Source organism: Mauremys reevesii, linkage group 1, assembly GCF_016161935.1.
Source record: "Mauremys reevesii isolate NIE-2019 linkage group 1, ASM1616193v1, whole genome shotgun sequence".
In the NCBI taxonomy this organism is placed as follows: domain Eukaryota; kingdom Metazoa; phylum Chordata; order Testudines; family Geoemydidae; genus Mauremys; species Mauremys reevesii.
In genome coordinates this window covers 44,067,520-44,093,965 of record NC_052623.1, presented here as the reverse complement: position 1 = coordinate 44,093,965, position 26,446 = coordinate 44,067,520, and the positions used below count along the sequence as shown (strand labels likewise).

Genomic DNA, 26,446 nt, shown 5'->3' with positions numbered 1-26,446 from the left:
CACCTCCCCGCGGTGTGTGTCTGTCCCACAACCCCCTGGCTGTGTCTGTCTGTCCCCACCAAACCCCCCTCCCCGGCTGTGTCTGTGTGTCTGGCTGCCCCCACAGCTCACCGGCTGAGTCTGTCTGATAGAAACAGACCCTGCTGCTGCTCTGCTCAGGGCTCAGACGCTGCCGGTGGCTCGCTCCCCCTCCCTGGTGTGGAGGGCATGCCAGGCAGCTCTGGCACCGCCCCCGGCAGCTCCCATTGGCTCCGGGGAGCTGCCGCTGCGGTGAGAGCGCCCGGCATTGCGACGCGGGGACCCCCCAAAGCACAGGGCCTGGGGCCCAAACATTGGTGGAGCTGGGCCCACCTTTAGGATTATTGGTGGGGCCTGGGCTCCACGGGCCCATAGAACTCGCCGCCTATGCTTCACACAACACACAGCCAGTCTGTGGAACTCATTGCCACAAGATGTTGTAAAGGACAAAACTATAACTGGATTCAAAAAAGAATTAGGTAAGTTAATGGAAGAAAAGTCCATCAATGGCTAAGATGGTCAAGGATGCACCCCCACTCTTCGGGTGTCCCGAAGCCTCTGACTGCCAGATGTGGGACTGGACAACAGGGGAGGGATCACTTGATAATTGCCCTCTTCTGTACATTCCCTTTGAAGCATTTGGAACTGGCCATTGTTGGAAGATAGGATACTGGGCTTGATGGACCATTGGTCTGACCTATTCTTAAGTTATGTACTTTATTTGAGGCTAAGAACAAGAAGATACCACAGCAGAATAAAGCACTGATAATTAGGTGTAACTTCTCCACTAAAAGATAAAATAGAGGTACAGCCAAAGCACTGGTCAACAGCAAATGCTAAAAATCAATCCATGGCTTCACTCCCAAAGTAACAATACAATATATAATGTACTTTGCACTTGACTGAAAAATGGCTGAAAAACTGAAAAGTCCATTTTAAAAGTTTTCTTTCACAAGAATAAAGAAGGGTTTCAACCATTTCAAGAAGGAAGCAAGTCTTTAGGAGGGATCTGAATAAAATAGACTGGGACCTGGCACAGAAGGATTAGGTAAGGTAATGACTTTTAGCGATTAATTGTAAAAAACCCACAAAACCTAAACCCACCCACTCACACGCTACACATTGAAACTTACCTCATAGCTGATTTTACATTTATCCTCAAAACACTTTTCACTGTAATGTATTATGTCCTAAAAAGCAAGTAGAGTACAGTTCAATTTAGGTACCAGTGTAATAGTGGCCTTATAAACACCTAAAATATGTAGATAAAACACTTAGATTTTTCAGGCAATATTTCCTTAATTCATAATACATAAAGGTTGCCTTAATTCAGGAAAACATTTAACTCTCATTGATATCAATGGGACTAAAGAACATATTCAAGTACTTTCATGAACTGAGGCTTTAGAACCTGATTCTGCAGTCTGCATTCAAACAAAATTTCCACCAAGTTCCAATGGGAATTTTGTCTGAGAACTGCAGGATTTGGCCAATTCATTAACAGAAAGGGAATCCATATATAAAAAATTTCTAGTAAGAATGGACCAACCCTCCTTGAACTTTGAGGTGTGATTGGGTACTTTCAACAACCCTCAAAAAAACAGGTTCCCTCTTGCACCACTTCATAGCTTCTCTCAAAAACATGACTGAAAATAGGTAACTGTGCATTTTGGGGCACAACTAAATGGGAGAAGGGATGAAATGACTATAAGGTGTATGAACAACTAATTGAAAGACCGTTCTCAAAGACTAGTTTATCAATGGTTTGCTTTCAAACTAGAGAGATTTATTTAGTAGAATCCCACATGAGTCAGTCCTGGGTCTGGTACCTTTCAATATTTTCATTACTTGGATAATGGAGTGGAGAATATACTTCTAAAACTTGTGTATGACACTTAGCTTGGAGGGGTTGTTAGGATTTTGGAGGACAGGATTATAATTCAAAATGACCTTGACAAATTGGAGAATTCGTCTGAAATCCACAAGGTGAAATTCAATAAAGACAAGTATAAAGTACTACCTTAGGAAGGAAAAATCAAATGCACAACTACAAAATGGGGAATATTGGCTAGGTGGTAGTACTGCTGAAAAAGATCTGGAGGTTAAAATGAACTGTGAATTGAACATGAGTCAACAATGTGATGCAGCTGCAAAAAAGGCTAATATAATTCAGGAATGTATTAGCTGGAGTGTTGGATCTAAGACATGGGATGAACTATCCCACTGTATTTGGCACTCATGAGGCCTCAGCTGGAGTACTGTGTCCAATTCTGGGCTCCATATTTCAGCAAAGTGGTGGACAAATTGGAGAGAGTGCAGAGGATAGAAAAAATAAATAAATAAAAGGCTTAGAAAACTTGACCTTTGATAAAAGTTTAGAAAAACTGGACATCTTTAGTCTTGAGAAAAGAAGACTGAGGGGGACCTGCTAATAGTCTTCAAATATGTTAAGGGCTGTTATAAAAAGGAATGTGATCAATAGTTTTCCATGTCCACTGGAAGTAGGATAAGTAGTAATAGCTTATTCTGAAGGAAGGGAAATTAAGGTTAGATATTAGGAAAAAACTTTCTAACTATAAGTGTAGTTAAGCTGTGGAATAGGCTCTCAAGAGAGGTTGTGGCATCCCCATAATTGAAGTTTTAAAGAAAAGGCTGGACAAATACCTATCTGGGTAGTCTAGATTTACTTGTTTTTGCCTCAGCACAGGGGACGGGATTTGACTTCCTGAAGTCTCTTCCAGCCCTACATTTCTATGATTCTCTGACAAAGTGCAGAGCAGTGAGTATATAAAGTGGAGCAAAAACAAAGCATAGACGAAAAATCTTGGCTTCCTCCCTCTCCATAAAGAGGAAATGTTATTCAGGATGAGGTGAGAAAAAGCCACTCCCCCTGAAGTTTCTGCCACTTCTAGAGAAACCAGATCAGAAGCAGCAGGGAGAGTCAGATATCTTACTGAAGAAGTGTCCTTAAAAATAATTTGAGAGTTTAAATGCTTTTCTGAAGTTAACTATTGTACCTTTTGGATGATAGTCCATAAAAAATGGTTACCTACCTCTCATAACTGTTGTTCTTCGAAATGTGTTGCTCATGTCCATTCCAATAGGTGTGTGCACGTGCCGTGTGCATGATCGCTGGAAAGCTTTTCCCCTAGTGGTACCTGTCGGGTCAGCTATGGAGACCCCTAGAGTGGCGCCTTTATGGTGGTGTATATATGTCCCTGCCGACCTGCCATCTACTCAGTTCCTTCTTGCCGGAATACTCTGACAGTGGGGAGGCCGGCGGGATTTGGAATGGACATGAGCAACACATCTCAAAGAACAATAGTTATGGGAGGTAAGTAACCATTTTTCCTTCAAGTGATTGCTCATGTGCATTCCAATAGGCGACTTCCCTGCAGTTACCCAGGGGGAGGGGTCGGAGTTCACCTGATTGCTGAGTGCAGGACTGCCCTACCAAAAACAGCATCATCCCTCACCTGCTGGGTGATGGCGTAGTGTGAAGTGAAGGTGTGGACTGAAGACCAGGTTGCTGCCTTGCAGATATCCTGGATAGGGACCCGTGCCAGGAATGCTGCGGACGCCGCCTGCACTCTGGTAGAGTGCGCCATAAGTGGAGGGGCTGGAACTTTAGCCAGGTCATAGCAAGTCCTAATACACAATTTGATCCATGACGAGATGTGCTGTGATGAGATCGGGAGATCTCTCATTCTTTCTGCGATAGCAATAAAGAGCTGTGGTGATTTACAAAATGGCTTCATGCGTTCAATGTAAAATGCCAAGGCACGTCTAACATCCAAGGAATGGAACATGCACTCCCTGTTAGTGGCATGGGGTTTAGGAAAGAACACAGGTAAAATATATATCTTGGTTCACATGAAACTGAGATACAACCTTAGACAGGAATGCAGGAGGGTGTAGCTGCACCTTGTCCTTATAAAATACTGTAATAAGGAGGTTCAGAGGTCAGTGCTCTGAGCTCTAGCAGAGGTTATAGCTACCAGAAAGGCCACCTTCCAGGAGAGGTAGGACAGAGGGCAGGTAGCCATGGGATCAAAAGGGGGGGCCCAGGAGTGAGGACAGGACCAGGTTGAGGTGCCACTGGGAACGAGCTGTCGTACTGGGGGATAAAGTCTGTCCAGGTCCTTAAGAAACCTGGTCACCATGGGGTTACTGAACACTAACCCTCCCTCGGCCACCATTCCCGGTGGCTGAAATGGCCGCAAGGTGTGATATTGCTAACCTCTGGTGCTTGAGATATAAAAGATAGTCCAAAGTAATGGGAATTGGGGCTGATTGTGGCTCAGTTCCCCTTTGTCAAGACCAAATGGAGAAATGCTTCCACTTAGCCGGGTACGTGGCTCGAGTGGAGGATTTCCTACTTCCTAACAGGACCTCCCTTACTGACTGTAGGCACTGAAGCTCAAGAGGGTTCAGCCATGGAGCTTCCACGCCATGAGGTGGAGGGACTCCAGGTTGGGGGGTTGCAGACGGCTGTGGTTCTGTGTGATTAAGGTTGGACAGAGGGAGCGCTACTCGTCTGTCCACTGAGAGGTTCAGTATCATGGTGAACCGGTGCTATGAGGATCAAAGAAGCCCTGTCCTGATGAGTCTTGAGGAACACACTGTGTGTGAGGGGGAATGGCGGGAAAGCGTACAGCAGGTGATCCGTCCATGACAAGTGAAAGGTGTCCGTGGTGGAGCCTGGGCTGTGGTTCAGGAAGGAGCAGAACCTCTGGCACTTCCTGTTGCCCCACACTGCAAACAGGTACATGTAGGGAGAGCCCCACCTTTGGAAAAATTGAGTGAGCCAAGTCCGGTCTCAGGGACCCCTCATGTCCATGGAATGAGCGACTGAGGCAGTCGGCCAGCTCATTCTGTCCCCCGTTCTGGGGTGTGTAGCCCCCAAGACTTCAGAATTGCGCGAGAGTCCTTTAGGCTATGCAGGCCCATGTCCGTGTTTTGAGCAAACAGGCCCTTGCAGTCAAAGGGGAGGTGCTGTATGATATTCTGGACCTCCAGTGGGATATCCAAAACCTGGAGCCACACCCTGTGCCTCATTGCAATGGCACTGGCCATGGTTCGAGCTGCAGAGTCCACCGCATCCAGTGCTGCCTGGAGGGCAGTCCTAGACACCACTCTACTCTCTTCAAGGAAAGCACCAAACTCCTTGAGAGTCAGCCAGGATTAACTCTCAGAATTTAGCCAACAAGCTCCAGGCAGGGCCGGCTTTAGTAAGTGCGGGGCCCGATTCGAACAGTTTCAACGGGGTCCCAGCAGGGATGACTGAAAAAACAAACAAAAAAAACCCCACAAAAAAATACGTGGGGCTTGTACTCACCAGGCGGCGCTCTTAGTCTTCGGAGGCAGGTCCTTCACTCGCTCCAGGTCTTCGACAGCACTGAAGGACCTGCCACTGAAGTGCTGCCGAAGACCTGGAGAGAGTGAAGGACCCGCCACCGAAGTCCCGGAGCACCGCCAGGTGAGTAAAAATTAAAAGGGAGCCTCTAGCCAGGGAAGGGATTCTCTGCCATTTGCCCCCCCAGTGGCCCTGCCACTGGGCACGGGGCCCTCTTAGGTGCGGGGCCCGATTCGGGGGAATTGGTGGAATTGGCCCTCAGGAATTAAAGGCGTATCAGCTAAGCACTGCCTGCTGATTCGCTACTCAAAGCTGGAGCCCAGCAGTCGAATAGACTTTATGGCCAAAGAGATCCAGCTTCTTGGTGTCCCATGACTTAGGTGCAGGGCCCGGCTGTCCTTGCTGCTCCTTGCGGTTTGCTGCATCAACCACCAGAGTCCCTGGCAGGGGGTGGGTAAAAAGGTGCTCGTAGCACTTTTGCGGCACGAAGTAGCGTCTCTTGACCCCTTTAGCCATTGGTGGTATAGAGGCCAGGGTTTGCCAGAGCACCCTCGTGGTGTTCGTAATTGTCCTTATGAGGGGCAAGGCCACTCTAGAAGGACCCTTGGGAGCGAGGATGTCTACCATCAGATCCGTGTCCTCCATAACCTCCTCTGCCCGGAGGTTAAGGTTAACTGCCACCCTCCTAAGCAGGTCTTGGTGGTAGAATGGTAGATGTGCCTGCCACCGCCTCGTCCAGTGAAGAGGTTCCAGGGACGGGGTCTTCCGGCCCCTCTGGAGTTTGGGTCAGGTACCTCAGAGCTCCCCACAACCGGAGGTTCAGGAGCCACCGACGTCAGTGGAGGAGGGACTGTGCTTGCCTGTGGCAGCTCAGCAGCCCTGTCTTGTACGGAGTCCTCAGGGGCCCTAGGGGTGTAGCGCGCCAGCGATGTTGCTGATTGAGGGGCATGGGGAGGGGCAACACTACAGATACCGGCCTGGATCTCTGAGCCTGATGGTAGGCCCAAGGGGTCCAAAAGGGCCATTGTACTGGGCCCTGCCACTGGGGTGGCTAAGCGATGGCTGGTGCCAGTTGTTCCGCTGGCCTAAGGTGCCGAGATCGGTGGTGGCTGCTTCGGGAGACAGAAGATTCGGCGTCCGACTCTGACAAGTATTCTGTACCCGACCATGGGGGAGCAGAGCCTGATGGTGCCAGTGAGCAGTATTGGGGAGATGGAGATCGGCGCCGCAACATCACGGACTTCCCCTGATGATGAATCAATGGCGGTGCTGCCATTGGTGCCACCACGGATGTTGGAGCCATCCGCAGTGCCGGGCTCGACGCCGCAGTCGGTGCCGTCGCCGGTGCTACTGGTAGTGCCCGAGTTTGCAAAGCCATGTACTGTGCCATCATGACAATGTGGTCTCGAGCTACCTCATGTGTGTTTGGAGTGGAGGGGAGGTCAAACTCTTTCTCCAAATCGTCCCGGGTAGGGGAGTCTGTTCTCATCGGACTCAATGGCTCGAAGTCAATGGCGCCAGTTCTTGAGCACCAGACCGAGGGTGTCCCACCAGAGGACGCACCCCCCTGGAATCCGTCCTTTGTTTCTTGACAAGGGAACGTCCCATCTGGTTTCTTTTTCTTATGCAGCACCAGGAATGCGAACAGTGACGCCTGGTGGCACTGGCCTTGCGGGCCAGGGAGCGGTGCTGGTGCTCCCTGGTGGAGTCCTTCCTCGGTTCTGGGACATCCCAAACTGAGGCCAGTGTGCTGCACACTGAGGATGCCAGTGTTGGCTCTGGCTGAAGGGCCGACTTCATCAGGAGGAGCTTCAGACGATAGTCCCACTCCCTCTTAGCCTGGGGTCTGAAGCTCCAGTAAATTGGCCAGTAAATTTTTCTGTCTGATGGCCCTCCCCGAGGCACTTGAGACAGGTGGTGTGTGGATCACTTGTGGACATGGGTTTTGCCCACCACTCGTACGCCTTAAACCCCTGCAACCGAGTCATGCCCTGGCACCAGGGAGAGTAGAACGGGGGGAAACCCCCTGAAGTAAGCTAAACTGATCTACAACTATTAATAACTAACTAACGACTATTCACACAAAACAAGAGAACCACTAGGTAAGGCACTTGCAGATGCAAGAGACTGAGCAGTTCCAACGACTGTCATGGGTGGTAAGATGGAACTGAGCAGGTGGCGGGTCAGCAGGGACATATATACATGGCCATAAAAGCACCACTGTAGGTGTCTCCACAGCCTACCCGACGGGTACCACTAGGGGAAAACCCTTCCGGCGATCGTGCATGCAGCGCATACACACACCTATTGGAATGCACATGAGCAATCACTCGAAGAACTATAAGTTTTATATCAGTTTAGAATAATAAATTCATTAATAAAATTTAAAATTAAGTAGCTATCATTTTCAGTACAGTTCTCACTGTTACTATGGATGAATTCAAGAGCAAAAAGTTTGCAATTCCCTAGGAATTTCCATGTCACTTTGGCAAGAAGTTGTACCTATGTTTTTTTCTACTTGCAGACTATGCCTTTGACATTGCTGATTTATACATTTTCAGACATTAGTAATATACAACAAACCTAACAGGCATTTAAAAATGTGACAAAGAAATAATGATGATAACCTGGGGGAAAGGTCACAACCACAAATGGATTAAATGTTTAATCTTTCAGAGCCACTACAGCAGCAAAAACAAACAATAAATCTTACTTACCAGATTTGATATATCCTGACAATCTTCAAAAATGCAGTGTTTGTGGTATGCCATAAAGGAAGAAAGTGACATCCCATCAAAATAAAGATTAACAGATACTTTGCCCCATGGATTATCTGGACGTTCCTGTTTGAATAAAACGAAGTAGACTACTGCCATAATGCACATAACATCATGGCTGAGATTTTGCCAACATAATAGCCATGAAAAAGGAAATTACTTACTTGTAACTGGAGGTTCTTCAAGATATGTGTGGTCCCTATTTGTATTCCAAACTTGGGTGCACATGTGCACCATACACTGGAGCAAGAAGTTTTCAGTAGCAGTGTCCATTGATGGGCATGTGTTTCATATGTTACCTCATGCTCCAGGTGAGGTTAAGAGGCTGTGCAGGGAGACGGTCCTTCAGTTATCCTCTTCACACTGAATAGCGCAGTCCGTACCAGAGGGGACAATGAGTGGGTACTGGAATACAAATAGGGACCACACATCCAGTTACAGGTGAGTAACCTCTTCTTCTTCAAGTGATGGTCTCTATATGTATCCAAACGCAGGTGAGTATCAAGCAATGATCAGCTTGGAGGGGGGTATGAGGACAAACGAGGTATCGCTGTCTGCAGGACAGCACAGCCCACAGCTGCATCTTCTGTCGCTCCCTGGGCGATGGCATATTGGGTAGTGAAGATATGTACAGAGCGCCAGGTCGCCACTCAGTATATGTCTTGCCAGGGGATGTCCACTAGGGAGGTGGAGGTAGCTGCATTTGAAGCAGTGGGCTGTAATCCTGACTACCTGTAGCACTCTATGATGCATGTAGAGATGCACTTTGATATGAGCTGTGAAGAAAGGGGTTGGCCTAGCAACCTTTCTGCAATGGCTATGAAAAGGCATGGAGAGGTGCAAAAGACGTGGGTCCTGTCAAGGTAGAACACAAGTGCACAACGGACATCCTATGAGTGCAGAGTCCTGCCTGTTGGAGTGAAGTGTGGCTTAGGATGGAAGACTGGGAGATGGATTGACTGGTTGAGGTAGAACTCAGAGACCACTTTTTTGAGAAACGTAGGGTGAAGATGCAACAAAACTTTTAATGGAAGTTTATGGGGGAGGTCAGCCATCATGGCTCCCAATTTGCTGACCTGCCTAGTGGAAGTGATGGCCATGACAAATATGACCTTCATGGATAAGTGAGAGAGGAAACATGTGGCCAGGGACTCGAAGGGAGGTCTGATGAGAGCAGAAAGTACAAGATTGAGGTTCCAGGGGGAGAGTTGGTTTAAGGACTGGTGGGAAGTGTTCATCAGTCCTTTCAGAAAGCAGGTGATGGTGATGGTGGGGGGGAGAAAACACCAAGTGGCCATCTATTGGTGGGAGGAAGGCACTAAGTGCCATGAAGTGGACTTGGACCGAGCTGAGGGAAAGGTTTGAAGTCTTAAAATCCAGGAAGTAGTCCAGGATGGTGGTGACAGAGACATCACTAAGGAGGACATGCTGGCATTGCGCCTCAGGAGGTGAAATGCTTCCATTTCACAGCATAGTAAGCCCGTGTGGAAGCTCGTCTAGGTGAACATGATTTGTTGGGGAAGAGTCAACATAATTTTTGTAAAGGGAAATCATGCCTCACCAATTTATTAGAATTCTTTGAGGCGATGAACAAGCATCCATATCCAGTGGATATAGTGTACTTAGATTTTCAGAAAGCCTTTGATAAGGTCCTTCACAAAAGGGAAACAAAGGGTAGGAATAAATGGTCAGGTCTCAGAATGGAGAGAAGTAAAAATTGGTGTCCCCCAGGGGGTCTGTTCTGGGACCAGTACTGTTCAACATATTTATAAACAATCTGGAAAAAAGGGTAAACAGGAGGTTGCAAAATCTGCAGATGATACAAAACTACCCAAGATAGTTAAGTGAAAAGCAGAATGTGGAGAGTTACAAAGGGATCTCACAAAAGTGGGCGACTGGGCAACAAAATGGCGGATGAAATTCAATGTTGATAAGTGCAAAGTAATAAACATTGGAAAACAATCCCAACTATACATATAAAATGATAGGGTCTAAATTAGCCCGTTATCACTCAAGAAAGAGATCCTGGAGTCATTGTGGATAGTTCTCTGGGAACACCCACTCAATATGCAGTGGCAGTCAAAAAAGCTAAAAGAATGTTTGGAATCATTAGGAAAGCAATAGATAGTAAGACAGAAAATATGTTGCCTCTATATAAATCCATGGTACGCCCACATCTTGAATACTGCATGAAGTCACCCCATCTCAAAAAAAAAAAAAAGATATACTGGAATTGGAAAAGGTACAGAAAAGGGGAACAAAAATGATTAGGGGTATTGAACATCTTCCATATGAGGAGAGATTAATAAGACTGGGAGTTTTCAGTTTGAAAAAGGAACTAAGGAGGGATTTGATAGAAGTCTATAAAATCAAGACTGGTGTGGAGAAAGTAAATAAGGAAGTGTTATTTACTCCTTCTCATAGCACAAGAACCTGGGGTCACGAAATGAAATTCATAGGCTGCAGGTTTAAAACAATCCAAAGGAATTATTTTTTCACACAATGCACAGTCAACCTGTGGAACTCTCTGCCAGAGGATGTTGTGAAGGCCAAGACTACAGCAGAGTTCAAAAAAAGAACTAGATAAATTCATGGAGGATAGTGGTTATTAGCCAGGGTGGGCAGGGATGGTGTCCCTGGCCTCTGTTTGCCAGAAGCTGGGAATGGGCAACAGGGGATGGATCACTTGATGATTATCTGTTCTCTTCATTCCCTCTGAAGTACCTGGCATTGGCCACTGTCGGAAGACAGGATACTGGACTACATGGACCTTTGGTCTGATTCAGTAGGGCAGTTCTTATGTTCTCATCTGCTGTTTAAGTATGTGATGTACCGATGTCAAGCAGGCTGTTTACATGTGAGTCCCATCCAAAAACACGGGCTGTGAGGCGAACTGGGCCTGGGCTGGGATGTTGGACTCTGCCCTGTTACTGGGTGAGGAGGTCTGGCAGTGTGAGGAAGTAGATTGAGGGGCGGGCGGAGAGTATGAAAACCAGAACTATCAGAGCAAAACAGAGCTATCAGTAGGGTTGTGGCTCAATTGCAGCAGATCCTGTGCAGTATTTGGGGAATGGGGGAAGGCATAGCAGAGACCTGTCCCACCACAGAAGGAGGAGAACATTGCCCTGGGAATTATGCTCCATGGACCCCCAGGAGCAGTAAAGGGGAAACTTGCAGTTTTTGTGAGTGGTGAAGAAGACCCAGTGAAGGGTGCCCCAGGCATGGCAGATGGAACGGAGAGTGGGATTGTGTAGCTCTCACTTGTAATTGAGATACCAGGTCCATCCAAGTGTGCCCGAAGAGAGTTCTGCACTTGCAGGAGGTATGCCACATGGAGTATGACATTCTGGTGGATACACCAGTTCCAGAAGTGGATAGACTCTGCACAAAGCGACTAGGACTTGGTGCCCTCCTGCCTGTTTATGTATGCCACCACAGTGGTATTGTCAGAAAGGAATTGAATGTGGAGAGCTCAGATAAGGGGCAGGAACATATGGCAGACCGCCTAAATCTCCAGGATATTGATATGTATGCCGGTTTCATGCTGAGTCCAAGCCCCTTGGGTGGCATGGCTGCCCAGGTGGGCACCTCAACTGGCTAGGGAGGCGTCCATGGAGAGGCTGGTGGTTGGAAAAGGAGTGGCAAAGGAGGTACTTATCTTGAAAGGGTTGGTCCACCATGTGAGGGAGGCCTGGACATGAGACAATCAGTGTGGTGGCCAGGTAGTCGAAGTGTGGTCTGCAGATTGACAGGAGCCACAGCTGTAGACAGAGCATGTGCAGATGGGCATGCAGAGTCACATGGGTGCAGGCTGCCATATGCCCAAGGAGAGAGAGACAGCGGCGCACTGTGGTGTGTGGGTTGTAGTGTAGGGCCATCAGGGCAGCGAAATGGCCTGCCAGGAGAAAGACCTGAGTTGCTACAGAATCCAGGCATGCTCTGATTAAGTGAACTGTCTGCATCAGGATAAGCACAGATTTCTCCTCATTGAAACAGACGTTGAGAGTGGTGAGAAGCGAGCGGAGAGGACGGATGGCCAATGCCATCTTGGGGAGGGATGGTGCCACCAGAAGCCAGTCATCTAAGAACCAGAACACAGAGTACCACCTCAAAAGTCTTAGTTGGAGCAGCCATGACCACAAAGACTTTGGTGAAGACTCTTGGGGCCATCGCAGTGTCAAAGCGGAGAAGTCTGAACTGGTAGTGGTTGTCACCCACGTGGAAGCAAAGAAGCCTGTGGTGGGCCAGATGGATGTCGATGTGGTAGTACACATTCTTCACGTCGAGAGCTATGCCCCCTGGGAGAGGGAGGGGATGATGGAAGTGATATACAGAACCTGGTTTTCCTGATAATATATATTGAGTAGTTGGAGATCAAGTAGTAGTAGTAGTTGGAGATCAGGTTGAGAAAGTACGGGGAGTAGACGCCCTGGGCACTGGGGGTGGTGCCATGCAGGCTCCTGATACCAAGGGTAGAGGATGTTGTATGGGGCATAGGGAGTGTGGCCAGAAAGGTGGTCTCTGTTGCTTCTGGCAAAGTGCCAACGTGTATATGAACAAGTTAAAGAACAGGTTGACTATTTAGAAAAGCTGGACGTGCACAAGTCCATGGGGATGGATGCAATGCATCTGAGGGCGCTGAGAAAGTTGGCTGATGTGATTGCAAAGCCATTGTCCATTGTCCAACGAAAATGATTAAGGGGCTGGGGGACTTATGAGGAGAGGCTGAGGGAACTGGGCTTATTTAGTATGCAGAAGAGACGAGTGAGGGAGGATTTGATAGCATCCTTCAACTACCTGGCAGGGGTTCCAAAGAGGATGGAGCTAGGCTGTTCTCAGTGGAGGCTGATGACAGAACAAGGAGCAATGGTCTCAAGTTGCAGTGAGGGAGGTCTAGGTTGGATATTAGGAAAACCTATTTCACTACGAGGGGGGTGAAACAATGGAATGGGTTACTTAGGGAGGTGGTGGAATCTCCATCCTTAGAGGTTTTTAAGGCCCGGCTTGACAAAGCCCTGGCTGGGATGATTTTAGTTGGGGTTGGTCCTGCTTTGAGCAGGGGAGTGGACTAGATGACATTCTGAGGTCTTTCTCAACCCTAATCTTCTACGATTCTATATCCCGAGAGACAGGAACATCAGTCAAGTCCTTCAAAGAGTGGAGGGACTCATCTGTCTTTGCGGAGAATAGCTTGTTCTTATCAATGGGACGGTACTGGATGGTGGTCTGGACCTTCCTGAGGAAGCCAGAGGATTGCAGCCAGGACTCGCATTGCATGATGAAACCCGTGGTGAGAGAGTGGGAGGATGCATCCACCACAGCTTGGAGGCTGACCTTGGCCATCAGGTGACCTTCCTCCACCAGGGCCTGGAAACACTGCTATTTGTCCTGCAGCAGATTCTCCAGGAACTCTGTTAGCTTGGCATAGTTATTAAAGTCAAACTTCACTAGCAGAGCCTGCTTGTTAGAGATGTGGAATTGCGTGGCCACAGAAATGTATGCCTTATGGCCCAGAAGGTCAAGGTATTTCGCTGCCCTATCCAAGAGGGTGGAGGCATGTGAGTGCTGTCTCACCTGTTCAGTCACTGCATGCACCACTAGTGAAGTGGGGGTGGAAGTGTTCCGGGAGGGGTACGAGGGGGGGGGAAGTCAGCCTCCTCAAACAGGACAAAGTACTAGTGTTCCAACCTCTTAGGTGTGGGGGTACATTGTACTCCACTGAGGAAGTAATCGGTTGCACATATACAAAATGGGAAATGACTGCCTAGGAAGGAGTACTATGGAAAGGGATCAGGAGGTCACAGTGCATCACAAGCTAAATGAGTCAACAGTGTAATGCTGTTGCAAAAAACCAAACCAACCATCATTCTCGGAGAAAGTTCAGAGAACAACAACAATAAAAATTAAAAGTCTGGAAAACATAACCTATGAGGGAAGATTGAAAAAATTGGGTTTGTTTAGTGTGTAGAAGAGACGACTGAGTGGGGGACGGGACATAACAGTTTTCAAGTACATAAAAGTTTGTTATACGGAGAGAGAAAAGAGAAAATTACTCATCCTGTGCAGTAACTAAGGTTCTTCAAGATGGTTGTCTCTGTGGGTGCACCATCTCGCACTGCCTCAGGCAGTTACGTAGCACCGTGCAACCAACACCCTACTTCCAGTTTTGTCTCTACCACAGAGTATTTAATGTGAAAACTCCAAAGAAGAGGGGAGGAGGTAGGGTAATGGAGCACACACAGGGACAACCATCTCAAAGAACCTCAGTTACTGCACAGGGTGAGTAACTTTCTCTTCTTCTTGGAGGTGTGTCCCTATGGGAGCTCCACTTTAGGTGGCTAGAGCATCTGATGATGAATGCTGCTCTAATGCAGAACGTTGTGTGAATGTACAGGCTGACACCCAGGCTGCTGCTTTGTAGATGTTCATAATGGGTACATTGTTAAGAAAGGCTATCGAAGCAGATAGAGAACTGGTGGAATATGTGTGGGTCTCCGGTGGGGACTAAAGCTGTTGCTGACGATAGCAAAAGTCAATGCATCTGGAGATCCATTTAGACAGTCTGTTTAGATATGGCGTCTCCTTTTGAGAGTTCGGTGATGGAGAGGAATAATTTTGTTGACTTTTAAAAAAGCCTTTGTTCTCTTGATGTAAAAGGCTAGCACGCTTTGAACGTCCAGGGTGTGGAGTGCTGCTTCTTGTTTATTCCCATGGGGTTTTGGGAAGAACAATGGGAGATGAATGGGATGATTCAGATGGAATAAGGAGGCAATCTTAGTTTAAGAACTTGGGATGCGTTCTTAAGGTCATCTTATTTTTGAAGAATGTTGTGTATGGGTGTCCCACGAGGTCCCCTAGCTCCCCCACCCGTCTGGCAGACATGATGGTGATGAGGAAGGCCACCTTCATTAAAAGGTGGAGTAGTGAATATGTCGCTAATGGTTCAAATGGTTGTCCAGTAAAGCCCCTAACATTAGATCAGGGGTTCTCTAACTTCATTGCACCACGATCCCATTCTGACAACAAAAATTACTACATGACACCAGAAGGGGGGACTGAAGCCTGAGCCCCACCGCCCTATGTGGGAGTGTTGGGGAGTTTAGGGGGGACAAAGCCAAAGTCCAAGGGCTCCAGCCCCAGGCAGGGGGCCTGTAGCCTAGCCCTGCCGCCCAAGGTTGAAACTATTGGGCTTCAGTCCTGGGTGGTGGGGCTTGGGCTTCGGCTCTGGGTCCCAGCAACTCTAAGCCAGCCCTGGTGACCCCATTAATATGGGGTTGCGACCCACTTCAGGGTCCCGACCCATAGTTTGAGAACTGCTGAACTAGATTAAGGTCCCATGATGAAGTAGAGGTTTGTATTTTGGGATAAATGTTACGAGGGCCCTTAAGAAAATGCTTGCTGATTGGATGAGAAAAATCAGTAACTCATGGTGGAACCTTTAATAGCTTTGAGGTGTACTCTGATTGAGCTTATGGAAAGACCCGATTTCTTAAGTTCCAATATACAGTCCAGCACCAGAGATAGAGGAGACCACCATGATGTGTTTATTTTGGCATCATATAGTGAATCTCCTCCATTTGTGTAGGTATGCATGTTGAGTAGTTGGTCTAGACTATTTAACAGACTGTCCCTTACCTCTCACAAAAAAGTCTATAGTTGGGAACTCCCAATGTTTGAATATATTCCATAGTACTCGGGGGTCCATTTCCCATTTATGGTCCTGGGAAAGTTTTCTGCTTAGCACATCTACAGTGGTTTTCTGGCATCCTGATATGTAGGAGGCTGAGATGTTGATGTTGTAACTGATGCACCAGATCCAAAGTAGCATGGCTTCCGCCCATGGAGTGTGTGAACATGCCCCCCTTGCCAGTTTATATAGAACATGCAAGCATTGTTGTCTGTGAAGATCTTTATGGTTTTGTTCTTAATCATAGGTAGGAAATGGGAGCAGCCATTGCAAACCGCCTGTAGCTCCAGTAAATTTATATGTAGGAGGGATTTCAACAGGGACCAATGGCCTTGGACAGTGTGAGTGTGTTAAGTGTGCCCCCCAACCTAGTAGGGAGCAGTCTATAGTGAGTATCATTGTTGGAGGCTTCTGTACAAAGGGGACTCCTGCACAAACATTGTTTGGTTGTGTCCACCACTGTAGTGAGTTTTTTTACTTTGTTTGGCATCGTGAGGCATTTGTTTATACCATGTCTGTGCAGGACACAGACTGTCTGGACCCAGGCTTGCAGGTATTGCATATGCAGTTGAGTGTGTTGGATGATGAACATCGTTGCAGACATGTGGCCCAACAGTTGTAGGCAAGTCCTAGCTGATGTCTGGGGACTGTCTAATGTTGTGGAGATCAAATTGAGTAACATCGTGAACTGTTGGGGCAGAGAGGCTGTAGCCTCCAGAGAATTGAGGTAGACTCCGATGAACTCCAGTTTCTGCACAGGTGTTAATGTTGATTACTGTGCATTTATTCGCAGCCTTGGATGTGTGTAAACAATTACTGTGTAGCCCAAGATGTGTGAAAAGAGTAGCTTCTAGTGCCCTATGCTGTTGATGCTTTCAGCAAATGATCATCCAAATAGGGGAATATTATGATCCCTTGTCTGTGGAGGTGAGCTGCCACCACCATGAAGACTTTCAAAAATAACCATGGGGCAGTGGATAGTCCAAAAGGCAGTACTTTGTACTGAAACTGGTCTGCTCCTAGAACAAACCTGAGGAACCTCCTGTGTGATTAATGTATTGTTATATGAAAATATGCATCCTGGAGGTTGATGGCGGAGAACCAATCCCCTTTTTCCAGTGCTGGAATTATGGTTGCCAATGTGACCATCCTGAAGTATTGGATCTTCACAAATTTGTTGAGTTTTCTTATATCAAGAATGGGCCTCCATCCTTCAGTTTTTTCTGGGTTAGGAAGTAATGTGAATAGAATCCCCTCCCTCTGTGTTGTGTTGGTATGGTTCTACTGCACCTAGATGTATGAGGTGGTTTACTTCCTGTCACAGTACATGTTTGTGAGAGGGATCCCTGAAGAGGGACAGGGAGGTATGGTGGGTAGGGGGGATGGAGGTAAATGGAATGGATTAGCCATTATCAATTATTTCTAATACCCATCTGTCTGACGTGATGCTCTACCAGGCTGGGTGAAATGGGGTCAGTCTCTGAATGGATGGGAGGTAGCAGGTGTTTCCAGAACTTGAAACTGTGGGAATCTTGGACCAAAACCTCAAAATTGTTGTTTTGATGGAGGATGCTATGATGTTGAAGGCTGGGGCTGGTGTCATCTTGCGGATCTCTGTCTCTGTGGGTCGTACTGCCTGTGTAGTTGTCCTCTTTTTTCTTGTTCATAGGTGTGTAAATGCCCAGGGACTTCAGCATCAGTCTGGAGTCCTTCAACATATGAAGGGACACAGTTTTAGCTGCAATAGTTTACAGTTTTCAAACAGAAGATCCTTGACTATCGATTGTACTTCTCTGGGAAAACCAGAGCTGTGTAGCCAGAATGCATGTCACCTAACTACAGCTGTGGCTACAGACCACACTGCGGTATCTGTGGAATTCAGTGAAGCTTGTAATGCTGTTCTAGCAAGAAGATGCCCCTCGGAGATGATGGCTCTAAATGCTATACCTAAAGGAGGTAGAGAAGGAACTGTGCGGGGGAGAGGGAGGCGAGAGAGAAAGAGGGTTGGCGCATGGTGCTATGTAACTAGCAGAAGTTGTGCAAGATGGGGACAGTGCATGTGTGATCCAACCAGGCAGTGCTACTACAAATCTAATTACAAGTGCAGGGGTGCAAAAACACCTAAAGTGAAGCACCAAGAGGGACACTACTCAAAGAAGAAAAATTGTTTTCTTTTACCTCTGAGGGTAGGACAAGGAGCAATGGGCTTAAACTGCAGAAAGGGCAGTCTAGGTTGGACATTAGGGAAAATTTCCTATCAGGGTAGTTAAGTACTGGAAAAAATTGTCTAGCGAGGTTGTGGAATCTCTATCATTGGAGATTTTTAAGAGCTGGTTAGACAAAACACTTGTCAGGGATGGCCTAGATAATACTTAGTCCTGCCTTGAGTGCAGAGGACTGGACTATTAGACCTCCTGAGGACTCTTCCAGTCCTAAAATTTTACAAAGCCGGTGTGTGCCAGAATGCCCATGCAGGCTGGAGGATTGTGTCTTTATAGGTCCCCTGGGCTGAAGGATGTCCAACAGTTGGTGGGGTTGGTCCTGGATTTCCTCCAGGGATATGCCCAAGTCTAGAGCAACCCATTGTAACAGCTCTTGGTATAGGTGATGGTCACCAGAAGGCAAAAGGGCTAGAGGAATCAGAGCTTTGTTGGGAGAGAATGAGGTATTGTTGGGATCATTGGTACTGGCTCCAATGATCCCAACAATGCCTCATTCTCTCTCTGCTTCTGGGTGTGAATGGATGGTTCTAGCATTCTCTCTCTGCTCTCTTTCTCTCTCTGCTTCAGGGTGTGAATGGATGGTTCTAGTGCAGGAGCCAAGACAGAAGGGTGTGAGGCCTGGGAAGGTGGACATGGGCAGTGGTACAGATCCCAGGGTGGCCACTGTGCCCAGGGGGTTGGGTCCTGGGGCTATGGAGGGCCCCAAGGGTATTTTTACCAGGGCAACGGTGCTTGAGCATACTCTGCCTAGTGCAGCAGTTGTGGCCAGGACTCTGCTCTGCATCGGGACACAGGGGAGAAGTTACTCACCTTGTGTAGTAACAATGGTTCTTTGAGATGTCTGTCCCTATGAGTGCTCCACTATAGGCGTGTTTGCGTCCCTGTGCTGATGATCGGAGAACTTTGGTAGTCTTTGTGCTGTGCCATGAGGCTAGCCAGTGTGAGTGGGACAACCCTTCTCAGTTCCTTCTCTACTGCAGAATCAAGTCAAGAACTCCAAAGTAGAGGAGAGAAGAGGGTGTGTAGAGCACCCATACAGACACACATATTGAGGAACCATTATTACTGCACAAGGTGAGTAAACTTCTTCAAGTAGTGTCCCTTTGGGTACATCACTGTAGGTGACTCCTGAGCAGTACCACTTCTGGAGGGTTGGGACTTTGGAGTCAGGTCTGTTACAAATGACAGCACTGTGGAGCTGAAGATGGTGTCAGAGGCAGAGTCCCCAGTGATCACATACTGTTTTGCAAAATTGTGGACTGACACCCACATCGCCGCTCTACAGATCTCTGAGATAGGGACATCCTTGAGGAAGGCAATAGATAAAGAGACTGATTTTTTGAAGTGTGTATGAATGGCATCTGGAGGGGTCACACTACGAACTTAGTAACAATGTCTGATACAGTTTGAGAGCCACTTAGAAAGTCTGGGGTGATATTGCTCAGCCCTTGGATCTTTCTGTTGTGGAGAAAAAAGCCTAGGGGACATCCTGAAAGCCTTTGTCCTGTCCAGGTAGAAGGCCAGGGCTCTCCTGACATCTAGGATATGCAATAACGCCTCTCTGTTGTTTTGGTGAGGCTTGGAGTAGAAGATTGGAAGGTGAATCAACTGATTCATGTGAAAGTGAGAAGTTACTTTAGGAATGAATATTGCATGTGGTCTGAGCATAACCCTGTCTGGAAAAAATACCGTGTAAGGAGGATGCATCATCAGAGCTGCTATTTCTCCTATTCTCCTGTCTGAGGTAGGGAAAGCTGTTTTCATGGATAGGTATGTTAGTGAACAGGTGGCCATGGGTTCAAAGGGGGGCCTAATCAATTCTTTTAATACAAGGTTCAGGTCCCACATGGGGGTCGGAAGTTGAGGCAGAGGGAAGAGGTTTACTATGCCCTTGAGGAACATTTCTGTAGCTGGGTGTGACAACACTGAGTATAGGTCTATAGGCTAGTGAAAGGCTATAATAGCTGTAGGTGGACCCTGAGAGAGCTCAGAGATAGTCTGGACCATTTTAGGCTTAAAGCATCGTCTAGGATATGCGAAAGAGTTGCAGATGCTAGGGAGATTTGTTGGAATGTGCACCAAATCTGAAACTTGGACCATTTCTCCAGGTAAGTGTGCTATGTCGAGGACTTTCTATTGTGTAGTAGAACCTCTTGTACCTCTCTTGAACAGGAATTTTCTAGGTGTTGAAATCGAACAGGAGCCATGCCTTAGGGTGGAGAACCCCAGGTTGGGATATTGGGTATATCCTTTAGTCCATGAGAGGAGGTGTGGAATGGCTGGGAGAGAGATTGGTGGACATGTCGCAAGCTGTGACAGGTAAGGGTACCAGGTCTGTCTTGGCCACGTAGGAGCGATCAGAATGACGCAAGCTCTGTCCCTTTTTATTTTCAGCAGGACCTTCAACATTAGGGGAAATGGAGAGAAGGAATAGAGAAGGTCCCTGTCACAGGGAAGGAGGAGAGCATTGCCTAAGGAGTGTTGTCCCATCCCTGCGCCGGACACTTCTTGTTCAGGTAAGTGGCGAACAGATATGTAGACAGTTTCCCCCTCTATCTAAATACGTTGTAAAGTACTGACAGGTGTATCTCCCACTCGTGGTCATGTGGGAATTTCCAACTGAGACCATCTGCTATCGAGTTTTGTGTACCTGGGAGTTACGCTGCGGATAGTGCAACATTGTGGGTGATGCACCAATTCTATAATCTCATTGCTTCTGAACATAAGGAGGGCGATCTGACTCCTCCCTGCCGATTGATGTAGTATATACAGTCAATGTTGTCTGTCAAGGTCTTTGTGTGTGATCCCGTGATGAGCAGGAGGAAATGAACACAGGCATTCCTGACCACACTCAGCTTGAGGAGACTGATATGGAGGATATCTCTGTGGGTGACCATTTGCCTTGTGTCGTGAAGCTGTTTAGGTGCACGCCGCACACTATGAGTGATGCGTTGGTGGTGAGAAGCAATGACTGATGTTAGTAAGAAGGGGATCCCTTTGCAAACATTGGCTGGATCCTTCCACCACTTTGAGTTTTTTTATCCTGGTGGGTAGTGCCAGGGATTTGTCCAATCTGTATTTGTTCGGTCTGTAAACAGAGCCGAACCGTATTTAGAGGCATCATTGCATGTGGAGCCTGGCATGAAGTATCACGGCCGTGCCTGCTGCCATATGTCCCAAGAGCTGGAGGCAAAATCTGGCTGGTATTTGTGGGCAGCTTTGAATGGTGCCTAGGAGTGTGACTAAGGATAGGAACCTGTGTTGAGGTAAGAGTGCTCTGGCCTGTAATGCATTGAGGTTGGCCCCTATGAATTCCAGGCACTGCACTGGAGGGTTGACATCTGGATGTTGATCTGTAGACCAGTTCTGTAAACAAATGTATCATAGTATTGGTCACTTGATGAGCCTCCTGGAGAGATCAGGCTCTGAGCACACAATTGTCCAAGCATGGGTAAATCATCATCATCTCTTGAGAGCATAAATGAGTGGCCACCACTGACAGAACCTTGGAAAATACCCGCAGGGCCGATGGTAGCCCGAAGAGGAGTATTCTGTATTGGTAGTGGTCGTGTCCCAGAGTGAGTCTGAAAAACTGTCTATGAGATGGTAGGATCAAAATGGGAAAATAGGCATCCTGGAGGTCGAGGGCCAAAAACCAGTCTCCCTCTTCCAATGCTGGAATGATCGATAAGGTGACGATCTTGAATTTTTGAGCCTTGACAAACTTCTTGAGAGCTCTGAGGTCTAGTGGGGGTCTCCAACTTCCCTTCCATTTGGTATTAGGACATAAGAGTAGAACCCCTTGCCTCAGATGCTGAGTATTGGTTCTATGGCTCCTATCTGGAGGAGGTGATGTATCTTGTGTCGTAGTAAACTCTTGTTAGAAGGGTCCCTAAAGAGGGACCGGGAAGGGTGTTGTGGAAGGGGTTCAGACAATCTTTAGGACCCATCATACTGATGTTATCCATCCCCAGGCACTGCGGAATGCTGCCAATTGATGGCCAAATGGGTGTGGAACCATGGTTGGATGCGTCAGTCAGGGAGAGTGGTCTAACCAAGCCTTGACCTGCCCATCAAAAGTGGCAGATGTAGAGGGCTGAGACAAAGATTACGGGCCAGATGGTTTCTGTTTAGGGAATTTTAATTTCTTTCTTTACAGCTCATAACTGTGTTGAATTTGGTACTGAGACGTGTGTGGTTTTGCTGGGATTGGGGACTAAATTGTCTTTTGTCCCGGTGTACAGATACCCAGTGGCTGGAGGGTAGCCCTGGAATCTTTCAGGGTGTGAAGGTAGATGTCAGTATTCTCGACAAGGAGCTTTGTGCCCTCAAAGGGAAGGTCCTCAACCGTGGACTGCACCTCATTCAGGAATCCTGGCAAATGAAGCCATGATGCTCGTTGCATCACCACAGCTGTGGAGATGGATCTAGCCTCGGTGTTGGCCATGTCAAGGGCAGATTGCAGAGATGTCTTTGCCACTAATTAGCCCTTCTGGATAATGGCCTTGAATGACTCATTCTATGCTTCTGGCATCTTTTCCATAAAGTCATTCAGCATCAAGTAATTTATGTAATCATATTTCATTGTGAGGGCTTGGTACTTGATGATATGAAACTGTAGAGTGGCTGAGGAGTACACTTTTCTACCAAACAAATCAAGGCACTTCCAATCCCTGTCATAGGGAGAAGACCTAGACTAGTGTTGTCGGACACGAGTTGACAGCATCCACCACTGTGGAGTTGGGTGGTGGTTGTGAGAATAGGAATTCTGTTTCCTTATGAGGACATAGTATTTTTTGCCCACTTGCTTGCAGGTCGGGGCCATTGATGCCCCAGTTTGCCATACAGTCTTTGATGGGTTTTAAATGGCCTCATTAATCAGGAGAGCGATCTTTGAGGAGGCCAAAGAATGGAGGAGTTGATTGTGGGTATCCATGACTTCCTCCAGTGGAATTAGGAGAGTGTCTGCCACCCTCTTTGTCAGTTCTTAAAATAGATGAAAGTCATCTGTCAAAAATGGTGGAGAAGGCATGATGGCTTTGTCTGGAAGAGGATATGGTCCTTGGAGTCACTTCCTCCTTGGTACCTGCTTCCTGTTCCTTGAAGTCTTGAGGCGGTTCTGAATCCCTGGATGGTGTGGCCAAGAGAGTGCCTCTTGAGGATTCTCAGGCAAGGCTCGGCACTGAAGAGGCATGTTGGCTGTGCACCGCCCAAGCGTTCCAATTTGGCGGCATATGGTGGGGGGTGGCATAGAGCCTGGTGGTGCTCATACCAGGACGGTAGTGGTGGGGCCATCTGGGTATACCCTTGAGGTCTGTTGATAGTGAGCACCGTATGAAGCTTGGGAGGAATACTGTGATGCTACCTCTTCTGGCTTGCTGTCTGAACTATTGCTGGAAAGCGGAGGAGCATGGCATGACCATGGGGATATTTCCCATGCTTGGCAGAGGCTCGATGCAGAGGTCTCGGTACGGAGAGGAGGGGACTCAGGTGCATCTGGCATGTGGACATCTTTTAAATGGCAGAGATCTGCTTGTACCAATGGTCCTAGCATCTGTGGCAGTGCCAGGGAGACTGGATAGTGTCTGCACCGGTCGCTCCTGTGCCAATTGAGCCATCGCTGGTGATACTGATGCAGGCTCACATACCAAGAGCGTCTTTTTAGAGGAGTGCTTACTCCTGTCCCTCAGTGCCAATGATTCGGTACCTGTGCCCATGAGTCCATGGGCCTGTCAGTGGTACCAATTACAAGCAGTTTCTGTGAGCCATGAGTGCCGGACTGAGATGCCAAAAATACCAAGTGAGATGGTGATTGCTTGCCGCTATCTCGGGGCTCGCTGTGGGGGGATTCCTGCCCTCTTCTTAGAAGATTTGTGAGAGGGGTCTGCAGCCTGCTTCTTTCACCCACAGCGCTTAGATGTAAAAGGCTGTGGGGAAGACTCACATCTACCATGTGACTGAGATCAGAGAACTGCCTCTATGAAGATAACCTTCTGGTGGAGTGTTCTTGTAGCTACGAGCACAGAGGACAGAGAATTCTGACTCTGAACATACGGCGGTAAGAAGGAACTGAAGGAGTGTCGCCCCGCACAACCTCTTATAACCTCACCTGGAGCATGAGGCAAACGTATGACGCACATGCGGGTCAATGGAACTGCTGCTGAAAACTTCCGGCTCGTGGGGCACATGTGCACCCACATTTGGAATACGAATAGGGACCATCACTCGAAGAAGAATTCAAAGTTGTGGTTCTTTCAACCACCACAATAGCCTAACCCCATTACACATTGATAGAGTTGGCAGTATACATGTTAAAGCAAATTAGGAAACCAACATGGATTCTACCTCTATCTGCTGTTGGGATGGCAGCATTGAAAATATGGCCTCCTTCCTTCCAACAAAGGTCTGGTTCTCTGTGTGCAAATACCCACCACGCAATGGCATTCAGACACTGCCTGTCTGAGAATGAGCCAGCATTTCACTCTCACGTCTCAGTTTATACTTCTTAAGATGCCTAAGTACGTCACAAGTGATTTGAAATGGCAATGTGTTTAATTTTTCAAATAGTATTAAAAATACATTTAAGCAAGATGACATTTAATCTTAACATTAACTGATGAGTAAGGCTAAGATTTAGACATGCGTATTTTTAGTAAAAGTCATGGACAGGTCATGGGTAACAAACAAAAATTCACGGCCTGTGGCCTGTCCATGACTTACTAAAAATACGCATGACTAAATCTCTGTTCCTGAGGCCCCTTTGATCTGGGGGCCCCCTGCTCCAGCGGTGGGGGGTTGACTGTACCCGGTGGCCCAGTGCTCCAAAGACCCAAGGACTGCTCTCCTGATGGCCTCCAGGACCGCCCCCGGGACCACTGCTCAGGCACTCCCTGGGGTCAGCCACACAGGGAGGGGCCAAGAAGCGAACCAAGTGGTTGGCCCCGGGGCCACTCCAGTAGCAGCCAGTCCTGGGGCAGCCCCAGGACTGCTGCTCAGGCGCTCCCTGGACTACTACTGCTCCGGCGCTCCCTGGGGCCAGCTCCACTGTCTGCTTTTCAGGTGCACCCCAGGCCCAGCTGACCAGGACTGCCCAAGCAGCGGCCGGTGTGGCTAGCCCCAGTGATTGCCCAAGTGGCTGGTCCTGAGGCCACTCCAGCAGTGGCCGGTGCGGCTGGCCCCAGGGACCACTACTCTGGCGCTCCCTGAGGCCAGTCACACCAGCCTGCTGCTTGGGCACTCCCTGGGGCCGCTCCCAGGAACACTGCTCCAGCTCTCCCTGGGGCCAGTCACACCGGCCGCTGCTCAGATTCTCCCAAGCAGCAGCTGGTGCAGCTGGCCTTGGGGCCACTGCAGCTGTCACAAAGGTTGTGAAAAATCATGGAATGCGTGGCCTCTGTGACAGAATCGTAGCCTTACTCATGAGTTAAGGAGGGGTTCTAATGTTGGTACATGAAGCTACAAAGGACTCGTAAAAGTCAGTGGTAACAGCCACAGAAATAAACTTTGGTACCTTTAAAAATTAACACTGAAGGCCTAAAAATTGTGACAGGAGTCACAGTTAAAGCAGAGATCATGTAATGTGCTGTCGTTATGCTACCTGTGACAAATATCTCCTGAGCCAGGTAGGAGTTACTTTGTTCAGGAAAATCAACTAGTTTTATTCCTTCCATCAAGTATGCCTAATATACATTAAAGGGAAAAACACATTTAGAGTTTTATTCCTTATGTCTGAACATAAGTTAAGTTACCAGAAGATGTATTTCAACAACTCTCTTTGTCAGTAGTTCTTGAAGGAGTTCTACAGCATCCTGCTGCCAAAAATTTCCAACCTAGTTAGTGAGAGGGAAAAACACAAAAAACTCAAACACTTCTAAAGATCAACAAGCGCAGTGCACTAAATCATGTACTCAGTATATATTTTCACCATAATATTCTATAATACAAATGTCTACTTAATACAACCCAAAACCTATTTGACACTCTTCCTACAGTTAAAAGTTCGTGCACTATGTGGTATTAGCCAATAACTATATGTTAGTTGTAGAGTACATCACATTAATAAATATTATGTACATGGTATTAATCTAATATACTTATACATAGGTGGACTGTGGGAAGTTATGTTAAATGAATGAATTATACTCTTCCCACAATTCTTTCCACCCACATCAAGCATCCCACAACACTTTTTGCAAAGCTGAATTTAGTTTTGGCATTAGAAAATAGAATATTTGTCAAAGGAAAGCTGCATGAATACTTTGTACCAAGTACTGTTAGGGACTACTTACACGGCTCATCAACTTGTAAAGTAATATTCAAAACGAGGTATGGGAAACCATAGGGAGGTATGAAGGACAAAGATGGCACAAACTAGTGGATTAAACTT

The 26,446-nt window shown here is 47.5% G+C and overlaps 1 protein-coding gene across 9 annotated transcripts in view; it reads right to left on the bottom strand.

The window, feature by feature from the left end:
• Positions 1 to 26,446, bottom strand: part of RNF17 (ring finger protein 17) — a 227,700-nt gene that overhangs the window by 42,351 nt on the left and 158,903 nt on the right. For 8 of the 9 annotated variants that reach the window (XM_039498951.1, XM_039498917.1, XM_039498908.1 and 5 more), the window contains 3 exons: positions 25,809 to 25,889; positions 8,092 to 8,217; positions 1,152 to 1,208 (listed from right to left, as the gene is read on the bottom strand). In XM_039498951.1, the coding sequence (XP_039354885.1) occupies positions 1,152 to 1,208; positions 8,092 to 8,217; positions 25,809 to 25,889 (264 nt within the window). Of the gene's footprint in view, positions 1 to 1,151; positions 1,209 to 8,091; positions 8,218 to 8,329; positions 8,557 to 25,808; positions 25,890 to 26,446 lie in introns of those variants that run through there. The other variant, XM_039498969.1, reaches the window with a different exon arrangement.